General features: G+C 40.5%; 1 protein-coding gene across 3 annotated transcripts in view; it reads right to left on the bottom strand.

Moving 5' to 3' along the window:
* Positions 1-13,943: 13,943 nt before the first annotated feature.
* Positions 13,944-21,231, bottom strand: part of CACUL1 (CDK2 associated cullin domain 1) — a 170,166-nt gene continuing 162,878 nt past the window's right edge. For all 3 annotated transcript variants that reach the window (XM_053692673.1, XM_053692672.1, XM_053692674.1), the window contains one exon: positions 13,944-15,156. Coding sequence is in view for 2 of the 3 variants with exons in the window: in XM_053692672.1 (XP_053548647.1) it covers positions 15,113-15,156 (44 nt within the window). In the remaining variant the exon portion in view is untranslated. The remainder of the gene's footprint in view (positions 15,157-21,231) is intronic.

The raw sequence follows: 21,231 nt of genomic DNA, 5'->3' as shown, positions 1-21,231 counted from the left end.
GTCTACATCCACGTGGGTTACTTGATATTGTTAGAGACATGGGAACCGGAAACTACACCATATAGAAGTGTTATTGAGCATATATCTCAAATGCAGGATCGAATGGAGGCTGTCATGTCCATAGTTAGGGAACATATGGGAAAAGCCCAAGAAGCACAAAAACACAGTTAGTCGTAATTCTAGGGTTAGTGTTTCAGCCTGGTGACAGGGTACTAGTTTTAGTCCCTACAGTAGAAAATAAATTTGTGGCTACTTGGCATGGCCCATATGAGGTCATTGAAAAGGTTGGTGATGTAAACTATAAGGCGAGTCAGCCAGGGAGAAGAAAACCTGAGCAGATATATCACATTAATTTACTGAAGCCCTGGAAGGATAGGGAGGTTTTGTGTGTGGTAAATACAACAGAGATACCTGTTACTGAGCCTGAGGTAAATGTTTCTGAAACCCTATATGTGCATCAAAAGCAAGAGGTCAAGGACTTTATTAGAAGGAACAGAGAGGTTTTTTTCCATGATGCCAGGGAGAACTAACGTAATTAAACATGACGCAGTTACAGAACCAGGGGAAAAAAAAGTTTCCCTTAAACCCTATAGAGTTCCTGAAGCCGTAGGGAGGCTATTAAATTGCAGGTGGAAAAAAGGAAATTTATGCTTACCTGATAAATTTGTTTCTTTTACGATACGATGAGTCCACGGATTTCATCTTTACTTGTGGGATATCGCCTCCTGGTCAGCAGGAGGAGGCAAAGAGCACAACAGAACTGTATATATAGCTCCTCCCTTCCCTCCCACTCCAGTCATTCGACCGAAGTTAGGAATAGAAAGGAAAAGCCAAGGTGCAGAGGTGACTGAAGTTTAACAAATTTAAAGACCTGTCATATAAAAACAGGGTGGGCCGTGGACTCATCATATCGAAAAAGAAACAAATTTATCAGGTAAGAATAAAATTTCCTTTTGTTTTACAAGATACGATGAGTCCACGGATTTCATCCTTACTTGTGGGATACAATACCAAAGCTATAGTACATGGATGAAAAGGGAGGGACAAGACAGAGAACCTAAACGGAAGGCACCACTGCTTGAAGAACTTTTCTCCCAAAAACAGCCTCAGACGAGGCAAAAGTATAAAATTTGTAAAATTTGGAAAACGTGTGCAGAGAAGACCAAGTTGCAGCTTTGCAAATCTGTTCAACCAAAGCATCATTTTTGAATGCCCATGAGAAAGCCACAGCCCTAGTGGAATGAGCCGTAATTTGATCAGGACGCTGCTGTCCAGCAGTCTCATATGCAAAACGGATGATACTCTTCAGCCAAAATGAGAGAGGTAGCCGTAGCTTTCTGACCCCTACGATTCCCAGAAAACACAACAAACAGGGAAGACGATTGACGAAAATCCTTAGGACACAAGGAAGGAACAACAATTTCCTGATTAATATTTTTATTTGAAACAAACTTAGGAAAAAACCCAGGTTTGGTACGTAACACCACCTTATCCGAATAAAAAATAAGATAAGGAGAATCACATTGTAATGCCGAAAGCTCAGATACTCTGAGCAGAAAAAATAGCAACCAAAAATAAAACTTTCCAATATAATAACTTAATATCTATGGAATGCATAGGTTCAAACAGAACCCCTTGAAGAACTGTAAGAACTAAATTCAAATTCCAAGGAGGAGCAATTGGTCTAAACACAGGCCTGATTCTAGTCAGAGCCTGACAAAAAGATTGAACATCTGGAATATCTGCCAGATGCTTGTGTAACAAAATAGATAAAGCAGAAATCTGTCTGTTTAAGGAACTTGCTGACAACCCCTTCTCCAATCCTTCTTGGAGAAAAGACAAAATCCTGGGAATCCTAACCTACTCCATGAGTAGCCCTTGGATTCGCACCAATAAAGATATTTACGCCATATCTTATGGTTAATCTTTCTAGTAACAGGCTTTCGTGCCTGAATCAAGGTATCTATGACCGAATCAGAAAACCCTCACTTAGATAAAATCAAGCGTTCAATTTCCAAGCAGTTAGCTGTAGAGAAACTAGATTCGAATGAAGGAAGGGTCCCTGAATGAGAGGGTCTGTCCTCAATGGAAGCTTCCATGGTGGCTGAGATGACATGTCCACCAGGTCGGCATACCAAGTCCTGCAAGGCCACGCAGGAGCGATGAGGATCACCAATGCCCTCTCGTGTTTGACTCAAGCAATCACCCGGGGAAGGAGAGCAAATGGAGGGAACACATAAGCTAGGCTGAAAGACCAAGGTACTGCAAAGGCATCCACCAGCTCGGCCTGGGGATCCCTGGACCCGTATCTCAGAAGCTTGGCATTCTGACGAGACGTCATAAGATCCAACTCTGGCCTGCCCCATCTGAGAATCAGTTTGGCAAATACCTCCGGATGGAGTTCCCATTCTCCCGGATGAAAAGTCTGTCTGCTCAGAAAGTCCGCTTCCCAGTTTTCCACACCTGGGGTGTGGATCGCTGACAGATAACAAGAGTGAGATTCCGCCCACTGAAATATCTTGGCTACTTCTGTCATCGCCAAAGAACTCCTTGTTCCTCCCTGATGATTGATGTAAGCTATAGTCGTAATGTTGTCCGACTGGAATCTGATGAATTTGGCCAAAGCCAACTGAGGCCAAGCCTGAAGCACATTGACCATTGCTCTCAACTCTAGGATATTGATGGGAAAGAGAGACTCTGTTCGAGTCCATAGACCATGTGCCCTCAGGGAGTTCCAGACAGCTCCCCATCCTATCAGGCGGGCATCTGTTGTCACTACCACCCATGAGGGTCTGGGGAAGCATGTTCCCTGGGATAGATGATCCAGTGACAACCACCATAGAAGAGAGTCCCTTGTCTCCTGATCTAGATTTATTTGAGGAGACAAATTTGTATAATATCCATTCCACTGCCTGAGCATTGTCAGTTGCAGAGGCCTGAGATGAAACCGAGCAAACGAAATGATGTCCATTGCCTCTACCATCAATCCAATTACCTCCATGCACTGAGCCACTGACAGCTGAGGATTGGTCTGAAGTGCTCGGCATGTATTCAGAATCTTTCAGTCCTCAGGAAGGATAGAACAATGTCGGTATGAGACTTTGCTAGCTGATAAGACGCCTGGATCAGAATATCGTCCAGATAAGGCGCCACTGCAATGCCCCACGGTCTTAGAACCGCCAATAGAGAACCCAGAACTTTTGTGAAAATCCTGGGTGCCGTGGCCAGACCGAAAGGAAGAGCCACGAACTGAAAATGTTTGTCTAGAAAGGCAAACCTCAGGAACTTGTGATCTCTGTGGATAGGAACATGAAGATATGCATCCTTTAGATCCACAGTAGCCATAAATTGACCCTCCTGGATCAATGGGAGAATGGTACGAATAGTTTCCATCTTGAAGGATGGAACTCTGAGAAACTTGTTCAGACTTTTGAGGTCCAAAATAGGTCGGAACGTTCTTTCTTTTTTGGGAACTACAAACAGATTTGAATAAAACCCCTGTCCCTGTTCCAGTACCGGAATGGGACATATTACTCCCATGAAGGAGAGGTCTCCTACACAACGTAAGAACGCCTCTCTTTTTATCTGGTCTGCAGATAATTGAGAAAGAAGAAACCTTCCTCTGGGGGAAGAATTTCTGAACACAACTATCCTCAACAGGAATAGTAGTACGCTTGGCCATAGTAGAAACAGCACCCTCAACTTTGGGGACCGTCTGCCAAGAATCCCTAATAGCGTCGGCTATAAGGTAAATTTTTTTGAAAACTGGAGGAGAGAAGGGAATACCTGGTCTCTCCCATTCTTTCGCAATAATCTCTGAAGTCCTCTTCGGGACTGGAAAGACATCGGAATAAGATGGAACTTTCAATCTGTCCAACTTACTCAATTTCTCCCGACTATTGAGTCACAATCATCCAGAGTCACCAACACCTCCCTCAGCAATAAACTGAGGTGCTCAAGCTTAAACCTGAAAGAAACTACATCAGAATCAGTCATAGGTAAAGCACTCCCTGATTCAGAAAGTTCACCTTCGGAGAGTACCTCAGTACCCTCCAACTCAGAACCCCGGGAGGGTACGTCCGTAATCGCCATCCTAGTATCAGAGGCTGAATGTACTACATAGTTGTCCTGTCTTAAACGCTTGCCGTGCGATATCGGAAAATTAGCTAACGCATCAGAAAGCGTAGAGGACATCACTGCAGCTATGTCTTTTAATGTAAAAGCTGCAGAAACTGGTGAAATACAAGGACCCGCTTGAGTGGGCGTTAAGGGCTGTGACGCTTGGGGAGAAAGCTGTGGCATGCTCTGCATCTCGTCTGTAGACTCTTGAGAAGCATTTGCCTTAGTCAAAGATTTGTCAAAAACTATTTTGTCTCTAAAATGTAAGGCCCTCTCAATGCATGAGGGACAAAATGGAGCAGGAGGTTCCACAGTGGCATCCAAACACATAGAACACGCTACAGGCTGGATATCATCTGAATCCATGACAATAGAAAGCAAGAAGCAAAAATCTGTCAGAATATATTAAAACTGAGCAGATGCTGTGCCTTTAAAAATAAACAAGATTTACATATGTAGGTTACACTGAAACAGGATAACAAAATAAGCATTCCTTAAAGTATAGCACCTCGCCTCAACAGCTCTGCTGAGGCGCCTACCTGCCCCCACGGTCCTCCGACCACACTTAGAAATGAAACCGGAATGTATTCAGAGGCCTAAGACTGCTCATTTTCTTTTTAACCATGCGGTCGTGGCGTTATATGTAGAGTGAATCTCCGAGCAGTTTCCTTAGCAGCCGTGACTTCCGCAATGATAGACTCCGCGCGGCAAGAATAAGACAAGCGCGCCAAAGAGAGTCCTGCCATCGTGGGCGTCGCTTCAACCATTACTCTGCGTGGCAAGGGTCTTCCGCAATGATATTATTCTCTGCACGGCAACCCTTTGAGAGAAGCTTCTAACAGACAGAGAGACCGGATCCACAAGCCCAGCCGTAACCCGGAGTCTCTATAGCACGACTCCGGTAACACACTCTGAATCTCCCAGCGTCAAAACGTATAAGCACAATATAGTAGTGACCTATACAAGCCCATCCTTAACACTACATTAGGCCATTAATAAATATATTAGCCCCATAATGTAGACCTTGTGTCGGGTGTCACACACACACACGCACTGTTAGAGAAATCAGCCCTACTTCCAGAGAGCTCTTGTTCCCCAAACGGATCAGAAGTACACAGTCCATTCTGAGGTAGCTAGTGTCCCAGAAAGAAAAAGACTGCACTTACCTCTGTGCTGATCAACAGCATGAGAAGTCCCACAGGATCAAGAGGTCTTCTCCCTCTAGCAGCTCTGTGGACAAAAAAGGGCCTTAGTTAATATCTGCTAAGACCATCAGTATACAAAGGGCAGCACTAATATGGGAGGCGCATTGATAGTTTAGCCCCACCAGTTCCCATTACTCTAAAGCCACCTGTAGCTCTACTCTAGAGGCTGACAAGGAATATGGCTACACCCTATAGTAAAATAGCACTCACTGGTACCATTTTAAAAATAATAAAGTCTTGATTGAAGAATCTAAACTAACACCTCACTTTGCCTCTTCCTATCACTAAAACAAGCAAAGAGAATGACTGGGGTGGGAGGGAAGGGAGGAGCTATATATACAGCTCTGCTGTGGTGCTCTTTGCCTCCTCCTGCTGACCAGGAGGCGATATCCCACAAGTAAGGATGAAATCCGTGGACTCATTGTATCTTGTAAAAGAAATGTTAAAACTTGAAGAATCATACAGTGATTGGAGCAGTCCAATTGTGTTAGTTCCTAAACCGGATGGTACTTTATGATTTTGTAACGATTATCGTAAATTAAAGTGTATTTAAATTTGATACCTACCCAATGCCTAGGGTTGATGAGTTAATAGAAAAACAATTAACTTAATGAAAGGCTATTGGCAGGTACCCCTCACTGATCAGGCAAAGGAGAAAACTGCTTTTTCAACTCCAGATGGGTTGTTTCAGTATACAGTTTTGCCATTTGGCTTACATGGTGCTCCTGCAACATTTCAGAGAATAATGGATAGAATTATAAAGCCCCATGTTAGTTATGCTGCAGCGTATCTTGATAATGTAATAATTTATAGTAGAGATTGGGAATCTCATCTCCCAAAAGTTCAGGCAGTTCTTGACTCCATTTTCTCTGCTGGCTTAATTGCGAATCCTTCAAAATGTACCATAGGTTTAGAGGAAGCGAAGTACTTGGGATATACAATTGGGAGAGGATTAGTTAAGCCACAGACAACTAAAATAAAAGCCATAAAAAAACTGGCCCCAGCCCCTAACTAAGAAACAAGTTAGAGCTTTTTTGGGTTTGACTGGATATTATAGAAGGTTTATTCCAGCTTTTGCTACAACAGCTGCTCCTTTAACTGATCTTAAAAAGGCAAAATCACCAGTGATGGTTCAATGGTCTACAGAAGCAGACAAGGCTTTTAAGCATTTGAAAGATGCCCTGTGTGCCTATCGAGTTTTGGTAACTCCAGATTTTTGGAAAGATTTTATAGTGCAGACTGATGCTTCTGATGTTGGTGTGGGGGCTGTTCTTTCCCAAGTGCACCAAGGGGAGGAGCATCCTGTATTATTTCTTAGTAGAAAATTAAAACAAGAGAAAAAACATAATTTAATGTAAGAACCGATAAATTCATTTCTTTCATATTAGCAAGAGTCCATGAGCTAGTGGCGTATGGGATATACATTCCTACCAGGAGGGGCAAAGTTTCCCAACCCTTAAAATGCCTATAAATACACCCCTCACCACACCCACAATTCAGTTTAACGAATAGCCAAGAAGTGGGGTGATAAGAAAGGAGCAAAAGCATCAAAAATAAGGAATTGGAATAATTGTGCTTTATACAAAAAAATCATAACCACCACAAAAAAAGGGTGGGCCTCATGGACTCTTGCTAATATGAAAGAAATGAATTTATCAGGTAAGTTCTTACATAAATTATGTTTTCTTTCATGTAATTAGCAAGAGTCCATGAGCTAGTGACGTATGAGATAGCAGATACCCAAGATGTGGAGCTTCCACGCAAGAGTCACTAGAGAGGGAGGGATAAAATAAAGACAGCCAATTCCGCTGAAAAAAATAATCCACAACCCAAATCAAAAGTTTTGATCTTTATAATGAAAAAAACTGAAATTATAAGCAGACGAATCAAACAGAAACAGCTGCCTGAAGTACTTTTCTACCAAAAACTGCTTCAGAAGAAGAAAACACATCAAAATGGTAGAATTTTGTAAAAGTATGCAAAGAAGACCAAGTTGCTGCTTTGCAAATCTGATCAACAGAAGCTTCATTCCTAAAAGCCCAGGAAGTAGAAACTGACCTAGTAGAATGAGCCGAAATCCTTTGAGGCGGGGATTTACCCGACTCCACATAAGCAAGATGAATCAAAGACTTTAACCAAGACGCCAAAGAAATGGCAGAAGCCTTCTGACCTTTCTTGGAACCAGAAAAGATAACAAATAGACTGGAAGTCTTCCTAAAATCTTTAGTAGCTTCAACATAGTATTTCAAAGCTCTAACTACATCCAAAGAATGTAACGATCTTTCCTTAGAATTCTTAGGATTAGGACACAATGAAGGAACAACAATTTCTCTACTAATGTTGTTAGAATTCACAACCTTAGGTAAAAATTGAAATGAAGTCCACAACACCGCCTTATCCTGATGAAAAATCAGAAAAGGAGATTCACAAGAAAGAGCAGATAACTCAGAAACTCTTCTAGCAGAAGAGATAGCCAAAAGAAACAATACTTTCCAGGAAAGTAATTTAATATCCAGAGAATGCATAGGCTCAAACGGAGGAGCCTGCAAAGCTTTCAAAACCAAATTAAGACTCCAAGGAGGAGAGATTGACTTAATGACAGGTTTGATACGGATCAAAGCCTGTACAAAACAATGAATATCAGGAAGATTAGCAATCTTTCTGTGAAAAAGAACAGAAAGAGCAGAGATTTGTCCTTTCAAAGAACTTGCAGACAAACCCTTATCCAAAACATCCTGAAGAAATTGTAAAATTCAAGGAATTCTAAAAGAATGCCAAGAGAATTTATGAGAACACCAAGAAATGTAAGTCTTCCAAACTCGATAATGAATCTTTCTAGATACAGATTTACGAGCCTGTAACATAGTATTAATCACTGAGTCAGAGAAACCTCTATGACTAAGTATTAAGCGTTCAATCTCCATACCTTCAAATGTAATGATTTGAGATCCTGATGGAAAAATGGACCTTGAGATAGAAGGTCTGGCCTTAATGGAAGTGTCCAAGGTTGGCAACTGGCCATCCGAACGAGATCCGCAAACCAAAACCTGTGTGGCCATGCTGGAGCCACAAGCAGTACAAATGAACGCTCCATTAGAATTTTGGAAATTACTTTTGGAAGAAGAACTAGAGGCGGAGAGATATAAGCAGGATGGTAATTCCAAGGAAGCGACAACGCAACCACTGCTTCCGCCTGAGGATCCCTGGATCTAGACAGATACCTGGGAAGTTTCTTGTTTAGATGAGAGGCCATCAGATCTATTTCTGGAAGTCCCCAGATTTGAACAATCTGAAGAAAAACTTCTGGATGAAGAGACCATTCGCCCGGATGTAACATCTGGCGACTGAGATAATCCGCTTCCCAATTGTCTACACCTGGGATGTGAACCGCAGAAATTAGACAGGGGCTGGATTCCGCCCATACAAGTATCCGAGATACTTCTTTCATTGCTTGAGGACTGTGAGTCCCACCTTGATGATTGACATATGCCACGGTTGTGACATTGTCTGTTTGAAAACAAATCAACGATTCTCTCTTCAGAAGAGGCCAAAACTGAGTTCCAAAATGTTGATTGGTAATCTCGCCTCCTGAGATTCCCAAACCCCCTGCGCTGTCAGAGATCCCCATACAGCTCCCCAACCTGAAAGACTCGCATCTGTTGAGATCACAGTCCAGGTTGGACGAACAAAAGAGGCCCCTTGAAATAAAAGATGGTGATCCATCCACCAAGTTAGAGATGATCGAACATTGGGATTTAAGGATATTAATTGTGATATCCTTGTATAATCCCTGCACCACTGGTTCAGCATAAAAAGCTGGAGTGGTCTCATGTGAAAACGAGCAAAAGGGATCGCGTCCGATGCAGCAGTCATGAGACCTAGAATTTCCATGCATAATGCTACCGAAGGGAACAATTGAGACTGAAATTGGTTTCAGCCTGTCGAAACCTTCAGACGTCTCTTTTCTGTTAGAGACAAAGTCATGGACACTGAATCTATTTGGAAACCTAAAAAGGTTACTCTTGTCTGAGGAATCAAGGAACTCTTTGGTAAATTGATCCTCCAACCATGTCTTTGAAGAAACAACACAAGTTGATTCGTATGAGATTCTGCAGAATGTAAAGACTGAGCAAGTACCAAGATATCGTCCAAATAAGGAAATACCGCAATACCCTGTTCTCTGATTACAGAGAGAAGGGCACCGAGAACCTTCGAAAAGATCCTTGGCGCTGTTGCTAGGCCAAATGGAAGAGCAATAAACTGGTAATGCTTGTCTAGAAAAGAGAATCTCAGAAATTGATAGTGATCTGGATGAATTGGAATATGAAGATATGCATCCTGTAAGTCTATTGTAGACATATAATGCACTTGCTGAACAAAAGGCAGAATAGTTCTTATAGTCACCATTTTGAATGTTGGTATCTTTACATAACGATTCAATATTTTTAGGTCCAGAACTGGTCTGAAAAAATTCTCTTTCTTTGGAACAATGAATAGATTTGAATAAAACCCCAGACCCTGTTCCAGAACTGGAACTGGTATAATTACCCCAGCTAACTCTAGGTCTGAAACACATTTCAGAAATGCCTGAACCTTCACTGGATTTACTGGAATGCGTGAGAGGAAAAATCTTCTCGCAGGCAGTCTTACCTTGAAACCTATTCTGTACCCTAGTGAAACAATGTTCTGAATCCAAAGATTGTGAATCGAATTGATCCAAACATCTTTGAAAAATCGTAACCTGCCCCCTACCAGCTGCGCTGGAATGAGGGCCGCACCTTGATGCGGATTTAGGAGCTGGTTTTGACTTTCTAAAAGGCTTGGATTTATTCCAGACTGGAGAAGGTTTCCAACCGGAAACTGTTCCTTTAGAGGAAGGGTCAGGCTTCTGCTCCTTACTCTGACGAAAGGAACGAAAACGATTAGCAGCCCTATATTTACCTTTAGTTTTTTTGCCCTGGGCAAAAAGGCTCCCTTCCCCCCAGTAACAGTTGAAATTATTGAATCCAACTGAGAACCAAACAACTTATTACCTTGGAAAGAGAGAGAAAGCAAAGTTGACTTAGAAGTCATGTCTACATTCCAAGATTTAAGCCATAAAGCTCTTCTAGCTAAAATAGCTAAAGACATATACCGGACATCAACTCTAATGATATAAAAAATGGCATCACAGATAAAGTTATTAGCATGTTGAAGAAGTTTAACAATGCTATAAGCATTATGGTCTGTCACTTGTTGCGCTAAAGCCTCCAACCAGAAAGTTGAAGCTGCAGCAACATCAGCCAAAGAGATAGCAGGTCTAAGTAGATTACCTGAACATAAATAAGCTTTTCTTAAAAAAGATCTAAAGGATCTTTAAACGAAGTGCTATCTGCCGTAGGAATAGCAGTACGTTTAGCAAGAGTAGAGATAGCCCCATCGACTTTAGGGATTTTATCCCGAAACTCCAATCTATCAGATGGCACAGGGTACAATTTCTTAAACCTTGGAGAAGGAGTAAATGAAGTACCCAGACTATCCCATTCCCTAGCAATCACATCTGAGATAGCATCAGGAACTGGAAAAACTTCCGGAATTAACACATGAGGTTTATAAACCGAATTTAAACGTTTAGCAGTTTTAGTATCAAGAGGACTGCACTCCTCCATGTATAATGCAATCAAAACTTCTTTAAGTAATGAACGAATAAACTCCATTTTAAATAAATATGAAGATTTATCAGTATCAATATCTGGGGAAGAATCCTCTGAACCAGAAAAATCCTCATCAGAAACAGATAAGTCAGAATGAAGGCGGTCACCTAAAAATTCATCTGAAATGTGAGAAGTTTTAAAAGACCTTTTACGTTTACTGGAAGGAGGAATAACAGACAGAGCCTTCCTAATAGAATTAGAAACAAATTCTTTAACATTAACAGGAACATCCTGAACACTAGATGTTGAAGGAACAACAACAGGTAAAGGATTATTACTAATGGAGACACAATCTGCATTGGAAAGTTTATCATGACAACTTGCACAAACTACAGCTGGAGGAACAGTTACCACAAGTTTACAACATATGAACTTAACTTTGGTAGAACCAGAATCAGGCAGCGTCTGTCCACTAGTGGATTGAGATCCAGGGTCAGGATGAGACATCTTGCAATATGTAATAGAAAAAACAACATATAAAGCAAAATTATCAAATTCCTTAAATGACAGTTTCATGAATGGGAAAGAATGCAAAATAATAAGCTTCTAGGAACCAGAAGCAATGAGAGATGTTTAAATAATGTGAGTAAAAAAGTGAGACAAAAAAAAGACGCCTACATTTTTTGGCGCCAAGATTATTGGCGCCAAATACAATACCCACATTTTTTGGCGCCAAAAATGACGCCACATCCTCTGACGTCGAAAGCGACGCCCACCTTTTTTGGCGCAAAAAAAATGTCTGAATACGCATGCGTCAAAGAAAACGTTTAGACAAAATACAACTTCCGGCGTCAATTACGGCGCCGGAAGTGACAAAACAAATTTTTTGCGCCAAAAAAGTTTGTGCCAAAAAATGACGTAATAAAAAGAAACATTTTCTGCCCCCGCGAGCTTAACAGCACGCAGGAAAAAAATGGTCAAATAAAAATTTTTCAAGGTAAGAAAAAATAAATTGAAAGCATTATCCCAATAATGAAACTGACAGTCTGTATTGAAAAGGAATACTGATTATCCTGAATCAAGGCAAATATAAGTTTATAGACATATATTTAGAACTTTACATATAAAGTGCCCAACCATAGCTTAGAGTGTCACAAAAAAATAAGACTTACTTACCCCAGGACACTCATCTACATATAGTAGATAGCCAAACCAGTACTGAAACGAGAATCAGTGGAGGTAATGGTATATAAGAGTATATCGTCGATCTGAAAAGGGAGGTAGGAGAAGAAATCTCTACGACCGATAACAGAGAACCTATGAAATAGATCCCCTAGAGGTAGACCATTGTATTCAAATAGACAATACTCTCTTCACATCCCTCTGACATTCGCTGCACTCTGAGAGGAAAACCGGGCTTCAACCTGTTGCGAAGCGCATATCAACGTAGAATCTAGCACAAACTTACTTCACCACCTCCACGGGAGGCAAAGTTTGTAAAACTGAATTGTGGGTGTGGTGAGGGGTGTATTTATAGGCATTTTAAGGTTTGGGAAACGTTGCCCCTCCTTGTAGGAATGTATATCCCATACGTCACTAGCTCATGGACTCTTGCTAATTACATGAAAGAAATTACTCTATTGTTGAAAAACAATGTTTAGCTATTAAGTGGGCTTTGGAGTCTCTACTATTTGTTGGGAAGGAAATTCAGGTTGATTACAGATCATGCTCCTCTCAAACGGATGAGCCAGAATAAGGAGAGGAATGCAAGAGTGACTAGATAGTTTCTTAGTCTGCAGCCTTTTCATTTCTTTGTTGAGCACAGAGCAGGTCTTTTGCAGGGCAATGCTGATGGTCTTTCAAGGGTACACTCTTTAATGTCTATGGCCGCTCACTCCACCAAGTGTGAGCTGAGGGGGAGGAAGTGTGACAGAAAGTCTGGTTTGGTGATAGAGGGAGTATATATTAGACCAAGTTTAATACATTTCACTTTACCATTTTGCCAAGAAACCCCAGGGAAGTGATTAGTGTTTTTTAGTTGTGAATACCTTACACCTGTTAAAGACAATTAAACTCAGGTATGGCTCATGATTACTGCTCCTAGGGTTTAAAAGGGAAGCATTTCTCTAGCTAAGTAGATTACAGCCAGGCAGGAGGCCTGATATGATGTGTTGTGAAAAATATAATGTACTAAACGTTTTGCTGGATTTCTGCTTGCTGTTACATTCTGTAAAGGACATTTGTATTGCTGCAGACAATGCAGGCAGAGATTTGCCGTTTTAGAATCTTGTGCAGAGACTGTATCTGTTTCTTTTGCCTTGCCTGTGAACAAACTGTATGCTGCTGTTAAAGTCACCTTGCTATTTTGGAAGAAAAAGTTTTGAAAACTTTAACTGGATTGTCCTCTATTGCATTTAAACCCTAGAAGACAATGGTTGTCAAAGGATCTTGTTACAATATATATATATATATATATATATATATATATATATATATATATATATATATATATATATATATATATATATATATATATATATATATATTATGTAATTGGCAAGAGTCCATGAGCTAGTGACGTATGGAATATACATTCCTACCAGGAGGGGGGAAAGTTTCCCAAACCTCAAAATGCTTATAAATAAACCTCCCACCACACCCACAACTCAGTTTTGTGGGTGTGTGTGTGTGTAAAAAGGAGTTGGAATTTCAGCTGAGAGTGCAAGCTGAAACCATTTTTATTCTTGGCGAGATATTAATCTACTTAAGGCTGGCACACGCCATAGCACATTCATTTAGTGAACACAAATAATGCAATAGCTGACTGATGGAGGAAGATAAGACTTGTTGTGTGGAGATAACATTGAACAGTTTGTAATACTATGTTGTTCATTTCAATGTAAAAAAAAACAGGACAATTTAAAATTGCAAATATTTAAATAACTCATGTCACTGCAGATTTGAAGAAAAGACTTGTGAGGCTGTGTTAACTACGTGGGTATATTTTATTTCCATTTATGATTAAAGCCTAGATTAATTTTAAATCAATCTATACTCTTTTTAGGACCAATATTGCTACCTGACATTTTGCCACACATTTCTAAAGGGACAGCAGATTCTCAAGTGCAAAATGTTTAGTTTGTTGTCTTTTGCAGTGTCTACGCATGCATGAAAAAAAATCATCTGCACAAGAAAAGTTTTGGCCCCAACAGCTGATGTAAAACATTTAAGAACTTTAATTTTGGTCCAAAAGAGGTATATAACAATAGGAAGAAAAAAAAAAACTCTTGTGGCAGCTAATTTTGACAAAAAAGGTTAGCAGAACAATGTGGAGGTGAACAGGTTTAAATTAAATTATGAAACTGGAAAAAAAAAACAAAGGAGGGAAAGAAAGAAAAAATAATAATAATAATAATAATATATATATATTATATATAAATATTACAAAAGTAACCTGACAAGGATTAGGAGAATGGAAAAAAAAAAAAAAACATATCTGTAACGCAGAATTATTCATGGTTTACATAGCTAACAAAGCAAACAAACCTCAAAAAAAAAAACACCTATTCTTGTTTTTTTCCCATTTTTATATAAAGCAACAACAAAAAATGGAAATACTTTATGTCATCAATGTTAAACTATATTTTAACAGATGTCTGTATGGTGATATTTCAGCCTCTGATGCGGGAAGAGAAGGAACAACTTGGATAAAATGTCTGTTTAGAAGCGAAAATGAATCACACACAGCACTTGATGGGAGAGAATGTAAAAGCTGCAGGGTGCAGGGCAGCTATCTGTAGGGTAGTCTATACATATTGCTTGTCCTATGTCTCATTTTATTTAAGATGCAATGCCCGTGGCAGAAGTAATGGAGCAAAGTCAAGATGCTGATGAAAATCTTCTTAGTTTCTCAGTAAATATCCTTGTGTTTAGCAGCAAAAGTTCAAGTTTCATTTAAAAAAAAACCAAAAAAACACAAATGTACAAGAGGACTCTTGTTATAAAAAGAGTCAGCATTTGCCGGATTTTGGCAGGAGACTTGAGAGGTCTTGGTGAGGATGAACACATCACTCAGCGTTTCAGTTCAGAGACACCCTTCAGAGAGCCAGTCTCCTGCAGGTTAGAGTCATGCGCAGTTAGCTTGGGGCCAGGATCCTATCTGTAACCTTGAGAGCTGCTGCACGATGAAGATGAGCCAACTGAAATAGAGGTCATAAGATCAAACCAAACACAAAATTATATTTTTTAATTTTTATTATTATAAATGGGACATGGAACTCAAAACATTTTCTCTGCTAAAGCTTAAAGTGATTGTAAACTTTAATAAATTACTACCCAGTAAATAACAATCTTAAAAACAGGGGCACTTAAATTCATTAAAATTTTTAAAGATGCATAATTTTTAAAATATTTACCATTGAGTGATGGTAAACATTGAGCCGTTCCTCCTACATCTCATACTTTATTTAGCAGAGCGATGACGTATCTGGCTTCCTCCAATCGTTACGTGCCCCATGGAGTTGGACACCAGATGGGGCACGCAACGATTAGAGGAAGCTGGATTCATCAACGATCTGCTAAATAAAGTATGAGATGCGGGCGGAGGAACGGCGCAATGTTTATCATCACTCAATGATAAATACTTTAATTCATTAATTTGTTTTAAAAAAGCTTTATTTTTAAAGTGACATTTTTAAGATTAATTTATATACTAGGCAGTAATTAAAGTTTATAATCACTTTAAAATTAATGTTTTAACATGTCTTACAGTTGTTTTTTTTTTGTTGTTTTTTTAAACGTATGTTTCTGTGCTAAATAAACCAACTGTATAAAGTGAGTATTATCTATATTAGCCCGTGAAAAACAGGTACCTCTGCTGTACACAAACACACACTTCATGTCCGTTTTTCTTTAGCTGTAAAGTGCTTTAACAACTTTTTAAATGCAAAAAAATAAATAAAGGTGTCTAATATATATATATATATATATATGTGTGTGTGTGTATAAATGAAGATTTTTTTCATATACGTAATAGAAAGATACATATACATATTTTATAAACTAATGGGACACTAAAAAGAAACATAATTTATGCTGACCAGATAAATTCCTTTCCTTCCTGGCAGGGAGAGTCCAACTTCATTCCATACTGGTGGGAAATACAACACCTGGCTACCAGGGGGAGGCAAAGACACCCAAGCCAAAGTCTTAAATATCCCTCCCACTTCCCCTATCGCCCAGTCATTCTGCCGAGGGAACAAGGAAAAGTAGGAGAAACATCGGGGTATAAAGGTACCAGAAGAAATAATATAAAAAGGTAGCAGCCCAACAAAAATAAATTACTGGCGGGTTCGTGGACTCTCCCTGCCAGGAAGGAAAGGAATTTATCTGGTACGCATAAATTATGTTTTCCTTCCATAAGGAAGGGAGAGTCCACAACTTCATTCCTTATGGGAAAACTTTACCCAAGCTCCAGAGGACACTGAATGAATAACGGGAGGGAACAAAAAAAGAGGCGGGCCCTATTCTGAGGGCACCATAGCCTGCAAAACTTTTCCCCCGAAAGTTGCTTCAGCCGAAGCAAACACATCAAACTTGTAAAATTTAGAAAAAGTGTGTAAGGAAGACCAGGTAGCCGCCTTACAAATCTGATCCATAGAGTCTTCGTTCTTAAAAGCCCAGGAGGAAGCCACTGCTCTAGTGGAATGAGCCGTTATCCTCTCAGGAGGCTGATGCCCCACTGTCTCATAAGCTAAGTGGATGACACTCCTCAACCAGAAAGATAGGGAAGTCGTAGTAGCCTTCTGCCCTTTACGCTTCCCCGTATAGATGACAAGCAAAGAGGAAGATTGTCTCGATTCCTTAGTAGCCTAAAGATAGAACTTCAAGGCACGAAACACATCTAGATTGTGAAGCAAGTGTTCCTTCTCTAAAGAAGGATTAGAACACAAGGAAGGAACAATTTCTTGATTAATGTTACGATCTGACACCACCTTAGGGAGGAACCCTAATTTAGTACGTAAAACTGCATTATCAGCATGAAAAACAAGATAAGGGGAGTCCCATTGCAAAGCAGAAATCTCAGAAACTATGCGCGCAGAGGCAATAGCCAGCAAAAAAAGAACTTTCCAAGATAGCAATTTAATGTGAACAGTATGCATAGGTTAAAACGGAGCCTGCTGCAAAACACTAAGGACAAGATTTAGGCTCCAAGGCGGAGCCCCAGATCTAAACACAGGTCTGATCCTAGTCAGAGCCTTAACAAAGGACAGCACATCCAGAAGCTCAGCCAATCTCTTATACAGTAACACCAACAGGGCCAATATTTGTCCCTTCAGGCAACTAGCAGATAGACCCTTCTCCAGTCCATCCTGGAGAAAAGATAAAATTCTGTCAACCTTAACCTTATGCCAGGAAAAACCACACTCTTTACACCAGTACAAGTAAGTCTGCCACACTGTATGGTAGATACAACGAGTAACTGGCTTACAAGCTTGATAACAGTCTCAGAGAACCCTCTCTTGGCTAAGACTAAGCGTTCAATCTCCACGCAGTCAGCCTCAGAGAATCTAGATTTTGATGAACAAAGGGACTAGGTATCAGCAGATCTCTGCGACAAGGTAACCTCCACTGAGGAGATGATGACATCCCCACCAGATCCGCAAACCACATACTTGGCGTCCACAATAGAGCAATCAGAATCACTGATGCTTGCTCCTGCTTGATGCAAGCCACTACACGAGGGAGAAGCAGTAATGGAGGAAAAAGATATGAGTCTGAACCTCCATGGTACTGATAGGGCATCTATCAATTCTGCCTGAGGATCCCTCGACCTGTACCGGGTAGCTTTGTATTGAGGTGGGATGCCATGAGATCTATCTCCAGCTTCCCCCACTCGCTGCATATCTCTGCAAAGCACCTCGGGTGGAGAGACCATTCCCCTGGTTGAAAAGATTGCCTGCTGAGGAAGTCCGCTTCCCAGTTGTCCACACCCGGAATGTGGATCAATGACCGCATACATCTGTGAGTCTCCGCCCACTCCAGTATCTGAGATACTTCTCTCATCGCCAAGCAACCTCTCGTTACCCCCTGATGGTTGATGTATGCAACTGAGGTTATATTGTCTGATTGGAATCTGATAAACTATGACAAACCCAGAAGGGACCAAGCCTTCAAGGCATTGAAGATTGGCTGGAGTTCCAATATATTGATCAGAAGGGAGGACTCCTCCTGAGTCCACAGCCCTTGTGCCTTCTTGGCACCCCAAACGGCTCCCCAGCTGGAAAGGCTTGCGTTCGTAGTCACAATCTCCCAGGACGGTCTCAAGAAGCACATGCCTTGTGACAGATGATCTGGACAGAGCCACCAAGAGAGCGATTCTCTTAACAGGTTGTCCAGCACAATCTGTTGAGACAGATCTGAATGGTCGCCGTTCCATTGTCTCAGCATGCAAAGTTGTAAGGGTCTGAGATGGAATCTGGCAAAAGGAATAATGTCCATACAGGACACCATGAGTTCGATCACCTCCATACACTGAGCCACTGAGGGTTTCAAGGAGGCCTGGAGGGCAAGACATGCAATAACTAGCTTGCCATGTCTCTGATCTGTGAGGAATATTCTCATGGATATGGAATCTATTATTGTCCCCAGGAAATGCACCCTTGTACTTGGAGTAAGAAATCTTTTCCAAGTTTATCTTCCATCCATGTGATCGAAGAAGAATGAGAAGGGACTCTGAATGTACTTCCGCTAGACGAAAAGATGGTGCCTGCACCAAGATATCGTCCAGGTAAGGCACTACTGCAATACCTTTTGTTCTTTCAACAGCTAGAAGAGCCCTCAGAACCTTTGAAAATATCCTTGGAGCAGTAGATAGGCCAAACGAAAGCTCTAGGAACTCGAAGTGCTAGTCCAGAAAAGCAAACCTCAGGAACTGAAAATGTTCCCTGTGTATCGGAACGTGAAGGTATGCATCCTTCAGGTCTATGGTGGTCATAAACTGTCCTTCTTGAACAAGAGGAAAGATTGACCGTATTGTCTCCATCTTGAAAGCGGGAACACTCAAACTTGTTTAGGCACTTTAAATTCAGAATTGGACGAAAAATTCCCTCCCCTTCTTTGGAACCATGAAAAGGTTTGAATAAAACCCGAAACCGCTTTCTGCTGTAGATACAGGGACAATTACTACTAGAGAGGAGAGATCCCGTACCCAACCTAAGAAGGCAGCCCTCTTTTCTGGTCTTGTAGACAGACTGGAGAGAAGGAATCTGCCCCTGGGCGGATGAGACTTGAATCCTATCCTGTATCCTTGAGATACAACCTCCAGGACCCAAGGATCCTGTACATCCTGGAACCAAGCGTCTGAAAAAAGAGACAGTCTGCCCCCTACGCGATTTGATCACGGATCGGGGCCGCCCCTTCATGCCGATTTGTTCTCGGCGGGCTTCTTAGTCTGTTTGGACTTATTCCAGGACTGAGCCAACTTCCAAGTACTCTTGGGCTGCTCGGACTTGGATGAGGATTGCTGCTGTTGTGATTTGTCAGAACGAAAAACATAATTTATGTAAGAACTTACATGATAAATTAATTTCTTTCATGGTGGCGAGAGTCCATGAGCTAGTGACATATGGGATATACCTTCCTACCAGGAGGGGGCAAAGTTTCCCAAACCTCAAATGCCTATAAATACACCTCCCACCTCACTCATACCTCAGATTAACATATAGCCAAGATAGTAAGGTGTATAAGGAGTAAAAGCATAAAAAAAGGAACAGGATATAAAATGTGCTTTAATTAAAAAAAACATATCCACAAAAAAATGGGTGTGTCTCATGGACTCTCGCCACCATAAAAGAAATGATAGGTAGGTTTTTACATAAATTAAGTTTTCTTTTTTATATAGGTGGCGAGAGTCCATTAGCTAGTGACGTATGGGATATAATACCCAAGATGTGGAGGTCCACGAGTCAATAGAAAGGGAGGGATAAAATAAAAACGGCTATTTCCGCTGAGAAATTAAATCCAAAAATAAAATTATGTTTTCTTAACAATTCAAAAAATTAATTCATAGGCACAAGAATCAAACTGAGACAGCTGCCTGAAGAACCTTTCTACCAAAAGCTGCTTACGAAGAAGCAAAAACATCAAAATGGAAATATTTATTAAAGGTATGCAAAGAAGACCAAGTGGCTGCTTTGCAGATTTGATCAACAGAAGCTTCATTCTTGAAACCCCAATATGTGGCAACTGATCTTGTACAATGAGCTGTTATTCTATATGGCGGAGACTGCCCCGCCTCTAAATAAGCTTTGTGAACCACAAGTTTCAAAAAAGATACCAAAGAAATGGCAGAGGCTTTCTGACCTTTTCGGAAACAAGAAAAAATAACAAATAGACTAGACATCGTCCTGAAATCTTAAGTAGCCTAAATATAATATTTCAAAGCTCTTACCACATCCAAAGAATGTAAAGACCTTTCAAGAGTATTCTTAGGATTAGGACACAAGGAAGGAACAATAATTTCCCTATTGATGTTGTTAGAATTCACAACTTAAGGCAAAAATTAAACGAAGTTCGCAAAACAGCTTATCTTCATGGAAAATCCGATAATTAGACTTGCAAGAGCGAGCAGACAATTCAGAAACTCTTCTAGCAGAAGAGATAGCCAAGAGAAATAACACTTTCCTAAAAAAGTAGTTTAATGTACAAAAAATGCATAGGCTCAAAAGGGGGAGCCTGCAAAGTCTTTAATACCAAATTTAGACTCCAAGGAGGAGAGATAGATTTAATAACAGGTTTCATATGAGTCAAAGCCTGTATGAAACAGTGAACATCAGGAAGATTAGCAATCTTTCTGTGAAATAAAACAGAAAAAGCAGAGATTTGTCCTTTCAAAGTATTGGCAGACAACCCTTTATCCAAACCATCCTGAAGAAACTGTACAATCCTAGGAATTCTAAAAGAATGCCAACATTAATCATGAGTGGAACACCATGAAATATAGGTTTTCCAAACCTTGTGATACATTTTCCTTGAAACAGGCTTACAAGCCTGTATCAAAGTGTTAATTACAGATTTATAAAAACCTCTATGACTAAGGACTAAGTGATCAATTTCCATGCCTTCAAATTTAGAAGGTTGGTTTAGAAGATTTAAGATCCGGATGGAAAAACAGGCCTTGAGACAGAAGGTCTGGTCTTAGAGAAAGTGTGCAAGGTTGGCAACTGGACATTTAGGACAAGGTCCGCATACCAGAACTTGTGAGGCCATGCTGG

This window comes from Bombina bombina, chromosome 9 (assembly GCF_027579735.1).
Source record: "Bombina bombina isolate aBomBom1 chromosome 9, aBomBom1.pri, whole genome shotgun sequence".
NCBI lineage: Eukaryota > Metazoa > Chordata > Amphibia > Anura > Bombinatoridae > Bombina > Bombina bombina.
This window is presented reverse-complemented; position numbering and strand designations above follow the sequence as displayed.